Source organism: Microtus oregoni, unplaced genomic scaffold (assembly GCF_018167655.1).
Source record: "Microtus oregoni isolate MIOR12 unplaced genomic scaffold, Mior012 000006F_ref0000085, whole genome shotgun sequence".
NCBI lineage: Eukaryota > Metazoa > Chordata > Mammalia > Rodentia > Cricetidae > Microtus > Microtus oregoni.
The window spans coordinates 19,155,159-19,176,742 of record NW_024543065.1 but is presented as its reverse complement, the minus strand read 5'-3'; the positions used below and the strand labels follow the sequence as shown (position 1 = coordinate 19,176,742).

The 21,584-nt window shown below is 41.5% G+C and overlaps 1 protein-coding gene across 1 annotated transcript in view; it reads left to right on the top strand.

The window, feature by feature from the left end:
* Slc35f1 (solute carrier family 35 member F1) overlaps positions 1-17,305 on the top strand; it is a 431,065-nt gene extending 413,760 nt beyond the window's left edge. Inside the window, exon 8 of the mRNA XM_041654208.1 lies at positions 13,909-17,305. Coding sequence (XP_041510142.1) covers positions 13,909-14,133 — 225 coding nt within the window. The 3' untranslated portion in view covers positions 14,134-17,305. The remainder of the gene's footprint in view (positions 1-13,908) is intronic.
* The last annotated feature ends 4,279 nt before the right edge of the window (positions 17,306-21,584 follow it).

The following is a 21,584-nucleotide window of genomic DNA, read 5'->3' as shown; positions in this document are numbered from 1 at the left end:
TGATCCCTTTCAACTACAAATTAGACTATGCTTTTCTGCTAAGCATCTAGTGATCCTTCTTTCTCATTGCATTTGGAGTAAAATATAAATACTCCGTGATCCACTCTGCTTATCACCATAGTCCAAGCATTGTGTTTATTGAGTTCAGCTGTGTTCATTGAACAGATGGGTAGGTAGGAAGCATTTGGGGTCTTAGGTAATAGTTAACACTCAGTAATTGAGTGAATGACTAATTACCAACCCTCTTCATTTCATACAGTCACTGGACTAGACCACCACAAATACGGTGGTTTAAAGCAGCAGAAATGTATTCTCTCACAGTTTGGATGCCAGGAATCTAAACTGGTTTAAGGGAGCTATGCACTGTCCTATGGTTCTGCTTGAGAATCTGTTCCTCTCCAGCTTCTGTGCCTGCGTTGTTCCTTTGTAAGTCATCATCTTTAACTTCCACATGACTCAAACTATCGTTCCGGAAGGTTCTGAGTGACTGGAGTTTTGCCTAGATAGGATTGCTGCAGTTTTTTCATTGTCTTTAATCACATGATGAAGGAGGCATCCGCAGTGATCTGTATCCCAGAAGAACGCCTCCTTACCTTTCTGTTCAGGTTTCTCACAGCAATCAGGATTAATCTCTGGGCTAGACAACTTCCTTCTTTTCCTGTTGACTCAAAAGCAGGAGGAGTCCAAAGTGGCAATGTGACAATCTCAATTTCTAGTTCAATGTAATCATTGTTCTACTTCCTGAGCAGAGCTTGCTTCTCCTGGAATTAAATATTTTTTTAATTGATTTAATTGAGCTATATGTTTCTCTGCTCCCCTCCCTTCCTCTCCCCTCCTCTTCCACCTTCTCCCAAAGTTCTCATGCTCCCAATTTACTCAGGAGATCTTGTCTCTTTCTACTTCCCATGTAGATTAGATCTATGTATGTCTCTCTTAGGGTCCTCATTGTTGTTTGAATTCTCTGGGATTGTGAATTGTAGGCTGGTTTGTTCTTGCTTTATGTCTAAAAGCCACTTAAGAGTGATTACATATGATATTTGTCTTTCTGGGTCTGGGTTACCTCACTCAATATGATGTTTTCTAGATCCATCCATTTGCCTGCAAATTTCAAGATGTCTTTTTTTTGTGTGTAGTTCTCCACTGTGTAAATGTACCACATTTTCCTTATCCATTCTTCAGCTGAGGAACATTTAGATTGTTTCTCCTGGAACTAAATCTTATGCCTGTGTATCACCTGGTCCAGTAGTAAGTAGTGGTACTTCTGTGTCGATCCCTTGATTGCACTGAAATGGGACAGTTGATCTTTGGGATGCATGACCTACAACACACATATGAACAAAATAGCCTTTATCAGTTTCCACATTTAGTCCCCTCCTAAATTATCCCAGCCCTTGCAAGGTACATCTTTCGTTGGGCTGAGGGAAAGAGATGTGTTATGACACAAGAACTCCAGTGGTATGATGGCCCCTGCTCAGTGCATCTCTCAAATACATGTGATCCCATCTTGACTCTATCATGATAATAAGAAGGGCTCACGGGATGGTGATGCAAATGAGCCATCGAGTTCCCTTGGTTGAAACTGAGCCTGTAATGACACGTTCTCACAGAGTAAACCCCTTGACTACTACAGTCTTTTTTAACGAACTCTAGGAAATGGAAATCTCCATGAGCAAGGCTTTCTATCAATTCCTCAGGCCAAGTGGAAATGTCTGTTCGTCATATAAAAGATAATGGCAGAAATCCATTTTTAGCTCTCTATTGCAGCACTCATGTGTGAAATTATCCACAGGGGAGGATATTTGCCTGTAAAGCAACTTTATAGGGACTGGCTGCACAAACTCTAATACCAAATGAATTGGTTTTGCAAACCAAACAGAAGGCCTCATAAACCAAATGGGAGCTGCGGTCCTGACAAAGACTTACTGTGGGTGACGATGTTAGGCATGGAGACAGACTAGGAACCCGTGGTCGCTGCACTCCAACAATACAGTTGATTCCCAGAGAATAAATAACTTTCTGAATAGTAAATCATAATAACACCTTCGTTTTCCAATTTGAATAGACAAGCCGTTTGACATTCTAACGTACGTACTTGGTCTTTTCGTTTCTAAGCTGATAATATTAGCAGGAATTTGAGTTTTGAATTATCCAGAAAAAGAATGCTTGAAGGCATTAGGGGGAAGTGTTCATTGTGTCTAGAAACAACTGATTTTGGCGCCTGTCAGAAGAGGGTGTACAGTGTCCTCATTTGGTATCTTTCAAGGTATTTATAGAAGAAAGAAGTTGTTGCAACATTGAAGGAGCAAGAGTCGGTTCTTTTGTTTTTCCCACAAAAAGTGAGAGAAAGGAAAGAGGGGAAGTAAGCTGAGACAGCAATAGGCTGCCACTTGGGCAGTTGTAAAGTACTTGACAAAATGCTTGTCTCTTGTCAGATCATTTATTTTCATTTAGTAAACCCAGAAGTCCAACTTTAATATTTTTAATAGGCTGAATAATAACAAAAATGGTTGTGTTAGTTTAGTTCACAGACAAGACTAGGCAGTCCCACATCAGTGTGTTTGTGTTAGTGTGTCTCTGGAGCCAGGCCTGTCTGGCCTCCTTGGCTCGACTAGCAATTGGCACGGACCAGTGTGTAGAGGTCAAGTGCAGGCAGAGCCTTCCCTCAGAGGATCACAAGAAGGTCATAGCTCTGAGCACTCCCAGAACCGGCCACCAGTCTCTCACGGCTCTGTACCCAACAACTGTCCCTTGAGGCTAAATGTGTGGCCCCCTGGGGCCACTGAGAAACACAAGACTGCAGAGTGACTCCTGTTATTGAGCCAACTTCCCCCTCAACCCCAGGACATACAGTAGGTTGACTATTTCCCTTTCAAGTGAACACTGTTACAAGGTGTCCTCCTAAAATCTCTGTGTAAAGTAGGGGCTCAACTGACAAAGACTCCCCTTGAGGTGGCCATCACTAGAACACCATCACATCCAACTAATGAGTCACAGTTTTCATTGGCATTTTGTCTTAGTCCTTGAAATGTCTTTATTCGACTCTGATACTCAAGACCAAATTAGCTATCATCCTCTGCTTTAAAATTCTTACATTAACTTATTTTGGGGGGTGCACATGCCACAGCACCTGTCCTGAGAGCAGAGGACAACTTTCAGGAATCAGTTCTCTCTTCCACCATGTGGGTTCCAGAGATTAGACATGGGTCTTCACAGGTAGTAGCAAGCTCCTACACTAAGCCATCTCACTGCTGCCCTCAACTTTCTTCTTAAATAACTTTATATAAATATATTGAAAACCATTTCAACTACTAGTTCTTCAAAATTAGACATGTGCCCATAAAAAAGAACACAATATATTCAAACACTGGTGAAGATTTACTTCTGTCTGCCATCTTAGTCATAGAAGATGCTGCCAGACCAGGGACGTCTTTTAAAATAATATTTGTATTTACTGTTTGAGAATTTTTTTCTTCTGTCCAATGTATTTTGGTCACACCAACTTCCTACATCCCTTCCTCTAATTTCCTTTAGTCACCTCAACCCCCCTCTCAACTTGATCTTATCTTCCTTTTATTTTTTATATCTAATTATATATTTATATGTATATTATATATATGCCCATATGTGCATAGAAAATGTATGTGATATTATCTTTTGAAGCATGCCAACCAACCAGTGGTCATATACCCAAGAAAACATATTCTTTCTCCCCTATGGTCATTGTCTTCCAATAGCTACTCATCTAGGGGTGGAACAGAATGAGCTCCTCCCCATCTAGGCTAATGGGAAATCTATGTTTTCATGATTCATGAACCATTTTTTTAAGAATTTCATACATGGATATACTATGTTTATTTTATTTCCAATTTTCCTTCTTCCAATTTCAACTCCTTCCCTGGCATCCCTCCCCGTCACAGCCTCTTCTCAAATTCTTTTTGTAACTGCCTGTTAAAGTGAGCAAGTCAACACATGAGAATAGCAGAATATCATCAGGAATCATTGCATTGACTGTGTTTCTCCAGTCATACTTGGTTCTATCCTAGGTCTCTGGGATATCCCACCTCTGGGTTTTGGCCCTCAGGGGTGAACTTCCTCTCAGGGTACTGGTCTTCATCTGAGCCCATTGCTTGTTGGTACCCCAGCACACCTTGTAAGCAGGACAAATTGTAGGTTGAAGGATTTGTGGCTGTGTTGGTATCCCAATACCTGCATTGGAAGTCTAGCCTAACTGTCACCCGAGAGGCTTCATTCAGTAACTGATAGATACAGATGCAGAGACCCACAGCCCAACATTAGGGGGATCTCGGGGGATGCTGCAGAAGAGGGGGGAGAAGGATTGTAGGACCCAGTAGTGTCAAGGACGCCACAAGAAAACCTACAGAAGCAACTAACCTGGGCTCATACCAGGGAACTTGCAAAGGACTGGCCTCGGCAATCTGCATATAAGTTACAGTTGTGTAATGTGGTCTTCTTAGGAGACCCCTAACCCTGAGAGCAGGGCTGTCTCTGACTCTGATACCTGCTTCTAAAACCCATCCCTCCTACTGGATTGTCTCATCCAGCCTTTAAAGAAGAGGAGGAGCCTAGTCTCACTGAAACTTGATATACCTTGACTGATATTCATGGAGGCCTGTTCCTACCTGAAGAGAAATAGTGGAGGATGAGTGGATGGGGGCAGGGGTGGTAGAAGGGAAGTGGAAGGGAGGAATTGGATGGAGGGGAAGGAGGGGAAACTTTGGTTGGGAGGTAGAAGCAAACAATTTAGCAGGTCATCTTATCTAAATGGAAATGCTTATCAGAAGTTTTTGAATTCACACTGACATAGTGCATCTCCTTGGGATTGGCCGGTCTGTGGCATTTATTGTTCTTCTTATTCATGGTAGTGCTGCTTTCTGAAGCATCTGTTAAGCAAGCAGGTTCCCAAATGTTACCCTCTTAGATGTTAAAAAATATGGGGATATGAGCATCCTTTTAAAAGAGTGAACTGGGCAGCCACTAGAAAGTATTTCATTATTGTACTCACATATCCACCACATAGGTAAAGGCACCAAAGGGCATACCTAAGATTAATAAATATCACTGATTTCATTTTTGCACAGTCTTTTTACATGGTTTGATAGGCATGCTTCCTCGGACAGCATGCTCAGATCAACCAGAACTTCAAAAGGGCAGCCTGCCATTTGAACTTTAACATTATCCTTGAGCCATGGTTTAAGATGCTTGGGAGTCCCTCCTTCTGCTTTTCTGTAGACAGCCTGGGGAGTACCTAGAGACTGGAAGCAGCACTGAGGCAGGATACTCTCCTCTCAAAGGCAGGCAGATCTCATCAGATCTGCAGTAGGGATACCAGGTGTGTGTGTGTGTGTGTGTGTGTGTGTGTGTGCGTGTGCGTGTGTGTGTGTGTGTGTGTGTGAGAGAGAGAGAGAGAGAGAGAGAGAGAGAGAGAGAGAGAGAGAGAGAGGGAGAACGTAGATCAAAGATATGTTGGTTTAATTTGGATAAAAGAAAGGCAAATAATGTTTTTATCCAGTCCTACTGTCTCCTTCCCTCTTAGCTATTAAGAAATTTTAAATACCTTTTCCTTCTTTAAAATTGTAACCTGATTTGTCTCCCTCATTCCAAGTACATTAAATTCTGTGCTTCTTTGATCTCTATGTGAGATGTAAATCTCTCTTGTGCCTTCATCATCTGAATCAGTTAAAACAGGATGCCTGTAATGTAGGAAGTCCTTCTTTCTATGTGTTGCTTTTATTGGTTAATGAATACAGAACTGGCTTGGCCTATAGCATGGGAGAAGGAAGGCAGAGTTAGAGACACCATGGAGCCGCCACTGGAGACAGATGTGCTCAAACTTTGCTGGTAGGCCACGACCTTGTGGTGATGCACAGATTAATAGAAATGGATTAAATTAATATGTAAGAGTTAGCCAATAAGAAGCTAGAGCTAATGGGCCAAGCAGTGATTTAATTAATACAGTTTCTCTGGGATTATTTTGGTTCTGGGCTGCTGGGACGAACAGGCTGTATCCTAGCCTGGCTTCATACTCACTGTGTATCCAAAGCAGACTTTGGTTAGAAGTGTTTCTCACCACATCCCTTATGCATTTCTAGCTTTTGAACCCAGGGCTTCAAGCACCCTAGACAAGCACGGAGCAAGTGAGCTATATCCCCAGCCCTGCCCCTTCCTTGTCATCCTCCTCCTCTTCCTGCTCTTCTGTGGTTCCTCATATGTATCCAGTGCTCTACTCTTAAGTCTTGCTTCCATCTTCTCCCTTTTCCCAAGGGACCTCAGTATTATTTTCCAATCCCCCTTCTTTCCTCATGAGTAATAATCATCTTGAATATGAAAGCTGTCATGCACTTAGGAAATGCGGATTCTAAAGCAGTCTCTTACACTTTATTCCCCTCTGAGCACTGCCCATGTTCTGCTCTGGGGACCTCTGCTGATTTTCTAGACAAGCATCGGAAGCACAGCTGCCCCTGAAGCAATTTCCCCCTTCCTCATATCTTGCCAGGGATGTGCTGTCTGTTGAATGTAATCAGTGTAGAATGTATACAGCAGTGTATTTCACTATGCTTTATTTGGGATTTGATGTAGGGATTTTGTTGTTTTGTTTCAGGCAGGGTCTCACTATGTAGTCCTGGCTGTCTGAGAACTCACAACTTAGACAGGCTGGCTGGGACTGTACCTCTGCCTCTGCTTCCTGATTCTGGGATTGAAGGAGGGCACAACCATGCCTGACTCATTATGACATTTTCACACACACACACACACACACACACACACACACACACAACGTATATTATACTACACATTTCACTACTCTCTCTTTCCCCCATCTCACTAGACCACCTCATCTTCCCAATTGCTCCCCTTCTACTTCTGCATCTTTTTAAGGTCTGAATTCCTAATACAATAGAAAATGTGTACTGTTTATCTGAGTCCAGCTTATTGTCTTAACATGAAAACCTCCAATTCTACCCATTTTTCTGGAAATTACATGACTTTTCTGTTATTTTAAGGCTGAATAATATTCCATAGGTGTGAAATACAGAGATGAATATATAGCTAGGCCATGCAGTAATTCTAGTTTTGATTTCATAAGAGTTCTCTGCATTTATTTTCATAGAGACTGTACTAAGTTATATCCCCACTGACGATGAATGAGAGTTCTTTTCCCCAAAATACAAACCTTTGCCAGTATTTGCCTCTCTCTCCCCCTCCCCGTGTTTGTGTGTGTGTGTGTGTGTGTGTGTGTGTGTGTGTGTAATATGTGTGTGTATTCAAACTTCCACATGTCTGCTTTATCTGTAATTTCTCCTACTGTTGATTGTTAGGTTGATTCCAATATAAGATAATGTAAGATAATTATTTTATTTTACTAAGATTTGCTTCATGGTCTAAGGTATGGTTAAGAGAAATAGCATTTACTTTTAGAATTTAAGTTATATCAGTCTATGCTCTCTGCCTGCGTGGTTCATTGTCACTTAGATTTTCTTTATAAATAACCTGACACTCCTCTCTTGTAACCTCCAGTGTTCTTTCTTCTGTGTTCTTACCGCGTTAACCGCAACGGCACTGGGGAAGACAATATTCTAGTCTTGTGTATTCGGGGCTCTGAGCGTCTCTCACGCTTGGTTGTCTCTTTCACTCCCTGTCGCTTCGGCTTCAGGTTTTTAGGATGTGTTATCCATGCTTCTTTGCACCTTAGCTTCCTTTTTCTGCCTCACAGATTTGCAGGTTTGGTCTCTTTATCAGGTCTTGAATATTTAAATATTGTTGTCAGGATCTTTTTCTTTGTTGCTATATGATTGCAGGTCCTCTTGTTTTCTATGCCTGTTATTGTTCCCCTACCTGGCCCCGTCTATTCATGATGCTTTTCACTAGTTTGCTTGATCTATTGAACTTCTTATTTCAAAACTTTTCATTTTCCCTTGAATCTCAATTTTCACTTGGAATTCCTTGTTCAAATTTCTGAATCCTTCATCTCGGTTTTTGATTGGCTTATTTCCTTCATTCATCTTCTTGATTCCTTGTCCGGCCATCTTTAAAAGCAGACTCTTAAGTTTTATGCTCAGCATTGTGATGATATTAATCCATTTGCATACAGTTATTACAGATGATGAAGTTTGGAGTCTATTGTGGCCTGGCTTTCTCACCGTTCTTGTGTTCCATGTCATAACATCTGTGCCTATTGTGTCTTGTGTCTTATCTGGATTTGTATGTGGATTTTCCCAGAGAGCAGCTTTCTCCTGAGGCCCCACCACCCAGCACTGCTCAGTGAGGAGCTAATAAACTCTTGTAACAGCAATACCACAAAGTAGATTATGTGTATATTTTTCGGTAAATGTAGCAAAAATAATTTCTTTTTAATGGTTTATCTTATTTACATTTATGAATGTGTTTCTCACATGTATGTTTGTGCAACCCATATGTGTCTGGTGCATGAAGAGGTCAGAAGAGACTGTCACGTCCCCTGGAACTGGATCAGCCACCATGTACGGGCTGGGAACTGAACCCAGATCCTCTGCAAGAGCAAGTGCTCTTAACCACTGAGCTGTTTCTCTAGCCCCCATAAAAATAAATCGAAGAAAGCTAATAAACCACCCAGAATATTAGAATAGAAAGTGACAAAAATAACCTAAAAGTAAGAAGTTAAAAATTAAAAAGATAATAATAATAATAAGTGTGTCATACAAATAAAAATAAAACAAGTTCAAATAAAGAAAGAGAAATAGATGAATAGGAAGGAACACAAGGAAGAGAAAGAGAAAGGATCAAGAAATTGTAAACTATCAACATACAAAATGAAAAACTGCATAGATGGAATTTAGTAAGAGTGGGACGAGGACAAAACATTTAAGCATAGTATTTTTAAAGATTAAATTCAAAAATACTAAAAATGATAGTAAGAAGAAAAAGTGTTCTTATAATTTGAGGTGCTTATGTTTGTATCCTCAAATACTGGAATCTGCCAGTCTGAGGGAGAGAGTGTCCCCTGTCTGTTCCCACTCTGTAAATTGATGCAGTATGTGAGCTGAAACTGGGCTGCTAAAACTTAGTTGTCGGAGTCATTCATTTAGACACTTTCTGATGTTTGAGGAGCTACTGCGGATCTTAGTGAGCTCTGTGACTTGCAGTGTCTTCCCGCACCCACACCCTGGGGGGCTGGACACTCAGGGCTGTCAAATATCCAAGTTAAAGTACATCAGAGAGATGAGAAAACAGAACACCGAGTTCCTCCTTGAAGGAAGAACGCTGAGGAAAACCAACTCTCCACCTGCTGGTCTCAGTGCTTTCAAATCCTGCTCAGCAACAAACTCTCTAAGAGAGGAACAGTCTGCTGGATCTGGGCTTAGAGTTCTAGGTCCCACTCAGCCACAAATCACCTGTGTCAGGGAGGCAGTTTCCAAGACGACACAGTTCACAGCCCTTAGTCACCATAGTAACCTATGCTTGGTAGGGCTATGTCCCCTCTAAGAGTTCACCCTTAGAGAGTGAGGCCGCTGTCAGTGTACCCTTCAGAGTCCCAGTTCCCTGCCGCTTCATCTTCTTTTGGGAATCTCTATCAGGCTGCTCTCCTATACAACAGCCTCCCAGAACTGCTGTAAACCTTCCAGACATGGCTGCAGGGTAGACCCTAACTACGTGACTTGAGGTTGTCACTTTTTTTTTCAAGCCCCAAAGTAATTTCAAACAGCAGGTCCCCTCCTCAGGAGGGTAACTGACAACAGCCCTTTGAGATACAGGAGAGATGGAACAGATTTCTTTATAGTACTGCGCTGCTAAACCTCAAAAGTCACTGTCAGTGGAATTTAAACCAAAGGACACTGGTTAAAGACTGGCAATAACCGTGACTTTCCTGTGGTTAGGATGGTGGGTGAGTCTTGTCCTCAGGGTTGCCTATAATCACCAGGCTTACCTGTGACCATGGTTTCGTCTTCTCTTTCACCTAGGAAGCTGTGGGCTATTTTCTGTATCATCATCTTTTCATTTGTTCTTTCTTTACAATTTTCTTATCACCCTTTTCTTCCCATTTCTCATTCTCAATTTCTCCCTCCTACCTCTCTTCGCTCCCCTTCTCCCTCCCTCTTTTTTAGAATACAAACTTTCTTTAATTATCCCAACTCTTCTCATTTGCAGAATTTCATGGTGGAAACTGATAACTTACCAACTTCCTTCAGAAACCCTGCTATATTTATCAATGTACTCTGGAATTTTAAAATCTTTATATTTATGTAGGTTGAAGGCTATCGAATTTGTAGGTTTATTAAAATTCAACTTACACACGTCTGATGCCAAAACTAAAGTGGAAATTTGGTCTGCCTTTAGCAATGTTCTGATTGGAACATTAACTAAATACAATCATATGGTTGCTCTCTAGAATCTGAGTTTAATGCCCAGCTGAAGAGGCTCAGAACTAGCCATGCTGGCTATTCCATCACGAGGACTTGCATTGAACAATACAGAGATATTCTCACCACACCCAGAGTTTTCCAGACCTTTTCAAAAACAAAGAGCCATCAAGACAGAAACAGCCTTTGGGGACACCAGTGCTGACACAGGCCTTGTCCTTGGCCTCTTTAAGTGACTTGACAGATAAAATACTGGCCGTCTGTCCTATCACACAACATACAGGATGATCTAAAGGCCTCCACTGGCTAAGGAGATGACCACAGAGTACCCTCCGGCAGCCCTTTCTCAATGGAAACAAGCCTCTGCCTGATATGTGCCTGTTCGTAGTGTGGAATACTCTTAGCCTCTCAGGGTCCGAGAAAGTTTGCTGTTTGCTTGTGGAGCAGAAAGTATATACAGGTTGCAGTCAGTAAGTTAGGCACTCTAAACCACAGGGAAGCTTTGTTTGCCTGATTAGGTTCTTGAAGTAAATGTTCCATAAATGTGCTGTCCAGAGCTATAGGTTAGCCCATTACATACCTATATCCAAATTCTTATTCTTTTTCTATGAGGCTAAAAAGACAGGAGGGAATGACACATCTTGCCTTGTAAAAAAATATGTTAAACATTTCTGTCACTATTTGTGACATCCAGTATTTATCCTGATTAATCCCAATGCTTGCCTGGCTGTTCCCTTACGGGGAAATGAAAACTCTACCATCTATTAATAAAACCTCTTGGACGACTTCCACCATGATCCTGTTATATGGAGTTCCATCCTATCCATCTTTTGAAAAAAAAATAGAGTGAGTTCTGTATGGATTGGATGGAAGTGAACTGGAAATACACTATGTGCTGTCATTCAGAAGCTAGGCCCTGCTTTAGATTTATGGCTCGGTCTTATCATTTTACATCCAGGAGACACCTGATCCTTATAAATGATACAGCTACACCAGTGGCAACAACACCAATATGAATCGTGTGTCTGTGGCAAGGTGGCTATCCCAACTGTTTTACCTGTTTAATACGATTTTTAGAGTTACAGGCATTGATTGATGCGGAAGCATGAAACTGAAAAGTACAAGAAATTTGTCAAGACTTACAGCTAGTAAGGAGTAGAGCTAAGACTTAAATCTGGTTTGAGGGCTAGAAGGTACCAGTAACCACAAAGTCCCATTGCTGGTCTCCCTATTTTCATGTACAGCAATGGCAATAGTTATCTAAGGCTATGAAACAAAAATACATGAGCAGAGTAGCAAAAGTCATTCATAAAATATTCAAAATGATGATAATGTTAGAAACAAAGCCTTTCGATGCACTAAGGGCCAGCTGGAGGATGAGATTCTTGGACCTAGGGTTCAGGAGGTGAGTGCAGAGATGAGCAGGCTTTCTGAGGTCATGAGGACTAGCGCTGTGATACTCATCTTTCCCTGACTCCAAAAAAAAAAAAAAAAAAAAACCAAAACTGTGACTCAAAGAACAAGGCCCATTTATTTTCATTAAGGAAACCCTAATTAATTATTTCAAGTTAATTAAGTGGATCTGCTCCAAGTTGAGTTTAGTATATAAATCCCCATTCCAAAGTGTTACCATCTGGCCTGAATGTGAAAAAATGAGGGGACTGGGGAACAGAGTGAGGAGTGCTGTAGAAAGAAAATCAGAAACTAGCCTTTAGTCTTAGCCTCCTTGGCCCTGCAGAAAGAGAAGGGTGGAAAGAAAGCACACTCTGAAAGACGTTTAGCCACTGGGGCAATTTTTTTTCTGTATATCATCGTCAAAATTGTCTCTTCTATTGCTGAAGCAGCATCCTTTTAGCTGGCTTATAATCACCATGTAGCTTCTCCCAACTCCCTGGAGCACCTTCCTATCCTCTGCACTTGTAGCTTCACTGCATCTTTGTCTGTTTACTAGTTGCTAATTCTAGAGTATGAGTATAAAAAGTAAACACGTTAAACCTAAAATAGACCTCTTCTGTAATGGATGGAGAATATGGTGCCTTAGTTACTTTTCCATTGATGTGATAAGACACCATGATCAAGGCAATGTAAAAGAGAAAGCATTTATTTGGGACTTACCATTGTAAGGAACGAGTCCATGATCATGATGGCAGAAAGCATGGCATCAGGCAGGCGGGCGTGGCTCTGAAGCTGTAGCTGGGAACTCCCACACCTTAGACAACAACCACGAAGCAGAGAGAGCTAACTGGAAATGGTCCTGATTGAAGTGACACACTTCCTCCAAGAAGCCCACACCTCCTAATCCTTCCCAAACTCGGGTATTCAAATACAAGAGCCTATGGTGGCCATTCTCATTCAAACCACCACAGTGGCCAAGACATGGTTGATGGCAACTGACTGAAGTGAGGTCTGGCATCTCCTAGTTGTATTGTGTTGCTTTGTGCTCTCTATACTTCTGTTTCTTCAGGGACTAGTACATTCTTGTTGGGAAAGAGCCAGGCTTTTGTGGGGATTTTTGTTTTTCAATTTCTATTTCCCTAGTACACAACTGCATGTTTCAGGCACAGGAACTATTGTAAGAAATCATGAAGGGGTGAGTGAATGACTGAATAAAGGGTAAAAGTGAACGGGGGTAACAGAGCGAAACAAGAAACCTGGCAACACTCGCCCTTTGACCTTATTCTCCTCTGATAAACTTCCCAATGAAGCTCCTCATGAAGGTCCAAGGTCATAATTTTTCAAAAGTATTCTTGACATTATAAACCTTTACCAACCACTCTTCCAACACACACACACACAGAGACACACACAGACACATGCATGCATTCATGCATGCACACACACACACACACACACACACACACACTCTCACACACCCCAAAGCAACAAAACAAACAAAGTTAAAATGAAAAACCCTCTAAAGTATCAAGAAAATTGTTGAGAAAGAACATAGTCCATACAGGCCTATTTGGTTTGCTTTTTGATGAGTAGGGCAGGGATGCCACATTTTACTGTTTCTCTCTGTTCAAGGATAATCTAATTTTGCAGTGATAGTTACTGAAGTCAATAACAGGTCGTACAGGGGAGTGAAATCAAGTCTGCCTTGGATAACGGTGAAACGGAGTGCCCTGCCACAGCTGTCAGTGAGGGCTTCCCCGCTTGTAGCTTCATTATGCCCTGAAATGAAATACCTATATCTCTTCTGGGTTTAATGAGGCCACAGACAACAGAGCCTTTACAGAGTGATATTGGAGAATTTTTGCTTTGAATTTGATATATCCTAATTTGTGCTTAACTACCCTTCCCAAGCAATTCAGGTTCTCAGATGGGCATTTCAGGGACAATTAGCTAAATGCTCCTCTCATTAGCCACAGCACCTAGGAAGAGACAAAGGGAATCAATAAGACAAAGCCAGTTTAGGAGGGCTTTCGCTTTCCATCAAAAGGACCTCATCAAGTTGCCGGTTCCTGCAGGAGGTTGCTTCTCCCCGCCCAGACGTCATTAACCCGTCAGTGGCTAAGTTTTGCTACTCAGTCACCTTTCTGTTCTGCTTTAGTTTTCAGGACTTTACCTCCTGTCCTTCTTCACCATCCTCATCGGGCTAGTGCTCTACTCCTCCACCTCCACGTACATAGCCCAGGACCCCCGAGTGTACAAGCAGTTCCGTAACCCTTCGGGACCTGTTGTGGACTTACCCAGCACGGCTCAGGTGGAGCCTTCAGTCACCTATACCAGCCTGGGCCAGGAGACAGAAGAAGAGCCCCACGTACGTGTGGCCTAGGGTGAGGCCTGCCCTGCCCACTGAGGACAAGTAAGAGGCCACGTGTTCGCTCATCATCTCTGTATTGTACATAGAGAAAGGTATTTAGTAGGTGCAGTTTCACAGGTGGACTGCAAGGTAGCTAATCTTCCTTTTGTAAAAGGAAACCAGCGAATGACCACTGGGGACACAGTCTTCAATCCACCTGGCTCAGAAAGAGGCTTTGATAGTGTGTATCCTGACCCAGCCCCCACCCTTGCATTAATTACTGTGAAATTTTTTGAATCAAGAGCAAGTATTATTGTTACTATGATTTTTATTATCGTTGTTACTGTTATTACACCGACTTTCAGAAGGAGGTTTTGTATTCCTGATGGGAATTCTTGCCAGACCCTCGCGTAATCAGCCTACATCCCTCTTTTCTATGGCAAGCCACTTTTTAAGAATCATACCTTTTGTTTTGTTTTTGCACAGACTATATGAGTGATGCATGCCACAGAATCTCTACCCCCTCAGAAGTTCCCTCATCCTGGTGACCTTGTGGCTAATGGTTTCCTCTGTCATCTGTTGGATTGCCTGCTCAATAAGGATTTTGTGCTATGACCTTTGTGGGGAGGGGAAACTGACCATGTAATTCTCTATTCTAGGAATAGATATTAAACAAACATTTTAGCCTTTTTATATTTCATTTTCTGCTTACTCCAGGCCATTGGCTTTCTTTTCTGCCAGGAGATTCATCTGATCAAGCCCTGTGACTACAGGGTAAAAATTCTCCCATTTTTGTGGCTTACAGGAAACCCTCTAAATAAAACCATTGATGTTTAGGGGGTGGATGTTTTAAAATTTCTTCTGGCCTTCCGTGTATCTCTCTCCTCAAACATTGGTTTCTGTTTTAATTTTTTTTCTTAATGATGTCATGGAAATTAACCAAAGTACTGGGAAAGCCATGGCCTCTGCCCTCTTAGTTACATAGTACCTTTCTGGCAGTATGTCAACATGGACAGACATTATCTTTATTGTGGGGCATCACTGCTTATGCCACCTCTTAGAGCAAGGAACAATCCTTGTTTCTATTTCATGTTCTGGTCCCTTACTAGTGGTAAAGATGTTACCATTGAAAAGTCTGGCATTTTGGTCACATTTGATACCCCTCTCATAGCAGAGTATATGGATAAGCAGTCATACACAGATGATGCAACAGCATCCCAATAAAGTTTGACACATCGCTAGTCTAATCAGCTCTGTTGTCTCAAGAATATCTCTCCTGACCCCACCACAGGACATTGAGAACCACCATCAACCTCTATAATTCAGAATAGGTTCCATGTGTCAGTGTGGAAGCGCTCACTCTGTAGCCTGGCTGACTCCAGTTCAGGAGGATCCTTGATGGAGTTATGGGCTTTTATAAATGTTCATGAAATTTGAGACAATTCAAGTCAATATATTTTAATCAATCAAGCAAAAAATAATAAAAACCTAGTGGGGGGGGAATCTCATAAAGTAAGAATAGAATACAAAGTAAGGCCTGAACAAGGCCTGAACATCACAGGCAGAAGCTCCCAAGCTGTTTTATCCGACTTCTGTGAAGAGTCATCATGGTCCCCTTTGATAAATCTCATAAGAACAACACATATACAAAGTAATCAATGCACTTGAGAACTGTAACTCAGTTTTAAAAAAAATGTTTTTCATTGAACCATATAGCTTTTCTTTTAAAGTATTGTTTAGTCCTGACCTTGGAGAAAGGAAGAAAAGTTGTTTTCTGATATGTACATTTCATGTCAGATTACCCCATGGAAACAATTTTTTTTTTTTTTTTACTGGGATGGGGTAGGCATCGGGAGAAAGGCTTGGGCTAAAGTTACACATCACATCCTACAACTTTGCCAGCATCTTCTCTCTGCTGCCGTTTAAACCAATTAAATACCTTTCTCTGAATACTTTGTCCATTCAGATCCGAAGACCTCTAAAGACTGTGCTTCTATTTTTGTGTTTACATTCCTTTGTTTTGCATAATTTACTTGATTTGTTGCATTTTTAGTATTTATTTTAAGCCAAATGTCTTTGTCTCTTTGATTCATTTTTATGGCTCTAATTTGTAGACACTCGGTAAACTCTTATGAGAAACAAGTGGCTGAAATTGTTTCCAAGTCCATTCAGCGGGCTAGGAACATTTTTAAAGTTTGAAAAGGTTTGCAATTAATTGATGGCTGAAGGTTGCCGTTTGGACCATTTTTAGGATGTTTTTATTGACTCCAGTGTACAGAAACCAAGTGTGACTATCAAGATGAATTCACTGTGTACTTTTTGTCATTGGATGTCCTTGTGATCAGACATTCACGCCACTGGGTTACTTCACCCATGGTTGTTTAAATCCATTTATAAAGCTGTTAACTTTGGCTGTCCAAGATCCGAACTGATTCTTAAGGGAAAAAAGACAAAAGGTTTCAAAGAACCATGTTTTCAGTATGAAAACATTGGTGGTTTGAGAGTGGGGTGGGAAGTGGGAATAGGGTAACATTAACTGTAGCCGTTTTAGTTTCTGGGATTCTGTAACCTCAGTAGACAACCAGGAAGAAATTCATCGTCCTAATCCACCACTCTTCTCTCTTCGATAAATGAGAACAGTCCTTTGTATGATTGTTGACGAGGGACAAACCACAGCTCTCTTCAACCTTGCCCGAGATGAGCGGTGGCATTCACTTCCTCACTGGAAACTTGACTGGGGGCAGAGCTTGCCTTGGTCGGATCTCCCCACAGCTTCAAATACATATCCAGGTAGACCAAGCAATGGATAACTTTGCACCACTGTGTCCCATCAAAACGTTTCAATGTTTAGTTTAGGTATTGCTAACTTGTGCTATTAACCTTTGGACGAGCTTGTAGTATTGTTTGTTTGGGATTTCTTTTTGATTTGTAACTATTTAGTACTCCCCAGCTAGTTATCAGTACAGAGTTTACCCCATGGGTAGGAGTCTTATCTTCACACCACATCATGAAGCACACGAATCCTGACACTACAAGGGAAAATATGAACCAAAATATGAACAAAAAGGAAAAAGAACTTTACACTGGGAAGCTGAACAAGCAATCCACATTTTCTATTTGCATGCTCCCCCATGGACTGGCTGTGGCAGTGTAACACCTGTACAATGTTTTCAAATAAAATAAATGCTTTCTGAAAGCACCATGCTTCTGGATCTCTTGTGTGTTTGTCTGCACTATGACAACCATGACAGCAGCTCCCTTGAGATGTTCAAAATAGCAACAACAGCAGCGAACCCAGCACACGTCAAAATAGAAACCAGAGAGAAAATAGCTCCAAATTAGGTATGTCATAGTCTCTGAACCATAGTTTCAAGAAGTCGAATTAAATACATTTGTAATTTGCCTTAGGATGCTAAAATAAAAAAAGGTTGTTGAGATACAATTTCCAAGTCCACATGTGAAACTCATTCAGGATAATGGAAAGCTATTCCTGAGAAATGGTTTCTTATAAAGAGGAAAGTTCTGGGCACTGCCCTGGGCACAGCAGCAGACCTAACCATGAGTATTCTTCCAGACCAGGACAGTCATGAAGCAGAGAGTGCCACGATTCCTGCTCAGAACTTAGAGAGAACCAACACCACTTCTCCCCAGCTAACTGCTTTCAGCCTTCCAGTCCAGAGCAAAGAGTCTATGCATTTGTCCTGTTTGTACACTTACGTTCACAACCAGACCTTCAAAAATAGATAAACCAGGATGGCTGTAGATTCAAAGTATTTATAGACTGATTTTTTTTTCAGCAAAGAGGGACAACCCTGCACCAAGTGCTTTGTAAAACACCTTGCAAAGTGAAGGCTAGCAACAGGTAGTTAGCACAATAAAGAATTTGCTTCAAAAATACCTTTCCTTGTAGAGCTTTCTTTGACAACTATTTCATTTTATTTAGGAAGTTCCTTGATCAACAATGAAACAAAGTTGAACTTCAGCCCAGTCCTGTGTCCCAATGTCCAGCAGTTTCAAAAGACTGGATCCAAATCACCATCGACAATTAATGTGTGTGTTGTGTTCTATGCCCAATCAGTTGTCATTTTTATAAGAGAAAGAACCTAATTTCCTACCTACTTGGGTGCTCCTGCAATAGCAAAACAAGGCAGCATCAGAATTTCATAGCCATTCAAGAGAAGGAAAACAAAATAAACAAGCAAAGTAACACTAAAATTCACAGGCCAGCTGTCATTGATTAGATTGTCTTTATGCCTCACAAGAAAATGAGCTATAAAATGTGATATAAAAGTCTAACACAGATCCAGCTAATCTGCTCAGTGCCCAGCAAAACACCTGGCATGTAGAAGCCATTTATCCATCTTATTTGACTAGAATCTACTTTCAAAACCATAAATGCAAAGCATAAACATAAGCAATTCTATTAAAAAATGTTGCCTTTTTTCTCTGATAAATTTCTCATTCCTGGAATTGCAAAAAATCAACCTGTCCACTCAAGTTCCTGCTCCTAGGAAAACAAATATTAATATTTAAAGACCTTTAGGCTCGGAGTTGAGGTAAGAAACAACAGGATTCTTTCCCTTTCAAATAGTGCTTTGTATTTATATCATACCTTCTTAATTGTGCATACCAATCACACGTCTTCCTTCTTTTTGTTTGTGATATCCTTCCCTTTTTCTCGTTTCTACAACCAAAGGGTTTTCTAGGGTCCATCTATGAAGGATTTAAAAAAAAAAAATCTATTGCAGCTGGAAAGCGCTGGCACTTCCAGGTGGCCAGCACTGAGACTCAAGACGACCGACACGGAGTTTCACTCAAGTCCCCTCCAAACATGATAGCATAATGATTAACAAGGCCAATTATGATCAGAGGGAGCCGGTCTCATGGAACAGACTACAATCAATATTAGCACCATCCACCTTGATGGACAAAAGGCTGGGGTGGACAAGAAAAAAGTCTGTAAAAGCATGAAAATGAGCTTGTTCATTGAGTGTTAGCAATAGAGCTGGGGCAGTCCCACAAACTAAAGGATCATTTCACGACAGGAAAGACAAATACTATTTTACATACTGAAAAGCAACCATCCTGAACTCACTGCCTCAAGCTGACAGTGCAAGTTAAAAGTCTCACCTACAGATGTATGATCTACAAAAACGTATTAAGTAGGTTGAGCACATGATTCATTATATCATCCACTAACCCTTTCAATACGAAGGCAGACATTGATTGCTATACATAGATAACAAGGGTAGATCTGGTCTGTGGCAATCAATCTGTGAATATAGTCACACTGTCTTTAAGACAAGCTGGTTCATCCCTACCTCTGCAAGCTGGCAGCGCAGCATATAGCCACGTCTTCCTGCCACTAGATAGCACTGAGTCAGAAAAAGAGGACAAAGCTGCCCACCTGCTCACCGGGGTAAGCTATTTCTGAGTTTCCTGAGTCCTCTTTAGTGTTCCCACTCTTGTGTAGGTCTCCTGTGAGTAAGCATGGCTGCTGGAAGTTCAAGAGATCAACGACCATTTCATTTCTGTGAATAGGGATCCAAAACAATGGTAAAAGATTTTACTACCATTATAGATAACCCTTACTATTGATTCTGAAAGCAAACCCTGTTTTCTCTAGTGGGATCCTGGAGAGCACCTCTAGTCTGGGCTCCCATTTGACTATTCAGGTATCTATAGTCAGGAGTAGCATCTCAGGGGCAACAACACCAATAGCATCACTGCTGTTCTGCTGTTCTAGTGTGAGCTTAAAGAAGGATGCTTTGCTGGCCTTATTCAGAAGCAAATTACAGCAGAGACTGACACACCCATACACTTCGAGAAGTGTGGAATGATGAATGAGTGTGTGTGTGGAAATAAACTCATGCTCCATAGGGAAAAAGGTCAATTCCCAGAGGCAAAAAAAAAAAAAATAGATAATGGACTCGAACTCCTCTTCACTTAACATTTTCCAAATAGCACACACAAATACTAAATCTAGGACTTCAAGCTTCAGACTGTAGCATGGGGTGATAATACCTAGTTTGTGAAAGGGGTGGGTTGTCTCTTCTTGCCTCCCTGGATCATGTCTCTGCAGGCAGAAACTACTCCCATGGTACCTGAAGAGGTTCAATAAATTTTAAGTAACAGTAATAATTGCAGTTTTACAGATGGTTGGCCGCGCGCCAGTTTCCCGGCAAACTAGAAAAGCAATAAAAACATCTACTTGTTCTTCAAGGGACTACTGTTCTAAATGAAATTACTAGAGAGAGAGGAAATGGCCTAATCACTCCCATAATCAAACCAGTCTTATTATGGGGCTCCCTGTGAGCTTCTGTTTGAATTTTCTAATGTAGTTTTTGGCATTAAATGGGATTTTAAAAGCTAAATAGGTCACACATGCATACAAATGGTTGAGTGGATCACATAACAGCTTTATGTTCTCAAGATTTTGCCTATGAGGCTCCTTTTTAATTAAAAGGGAAGATTGTCAAGGATAGCAGGCAACTTAATGTGGGAAATTTAGCAGTCGTAGGGGAAGAATGATGGCACTTCGGTTAATAATGCTAACTTCTGCCATACCATCGGTGCTGGGCCCTCACTGGGACTCCTCCTGGACAACCTAGTGTTGCCCTGTGCCATGGAGATCCTGCACCTTTGGATCTGCAGGTCTGATCTGATCACACACGCTAGCAATTCCCAGATGAGGTGGGTGTTGGGGTGTGCTACATTGTAGTCCTAGTTCTGGGTCTGGGTGGCAGTTGGGTAGGTCAGCATGCCAGCTTTTCCTCACCTCCACCACCGGGGTGAAGTCTCCAGTACTGCCCTGGCTAGCTCACCCAGTGCAGCAGATAGCAAGGAGCACAGACAGTTCTCCACTTTACACACTTGGGCCTGTAAGGTGTCACTCCACCACGGCCAATTCTACTGTTTTGTGGCACTTGCTGAGGGGCAGGGCCAGTTCTTCCCTTCTCATGCCCAATGGCTCATTGCAATGCACATTCACAAGTAAGGATGTGTGCACTAAAGGGTATACTGTAGACTCACTGCCCCATACTACCAGTTCCTCGAGAATATTTTTTGTTTGTTGTTTTTGTTTTTTATTTTATAACTTTTAAGTTTTGCTTTGTGGGGAGGTTGCAAAGGCAGAGGGAAGAAGCAAGGGGGCAGGGAGGTGAGTGGGATCAGGTTGCAAGATGTGAAATCCACAAAGAATCGATAAAAAGTTTTAAAAAATTAATCCTAATTTCTAAACACCAATTAAATCCACTTCTCATTGTAATGTAAGCATAGACAAAAAAATGCGAAAGCTAGAGACCTGAGCTTTTAACTAGCAGGGGAACTGGTTAGCCTTCAGAACCCGAATCTATAGCGCCAATGGCAACATTCTACAGATAACAGAATCATCCAGAACCATGCATTCCTCAGCCAGACACCAGCATCTACAAGCTGGATGCAGAGCTTCCCAGTAAAGGGGTTGGGGCTGCTTCTAAGCCTGT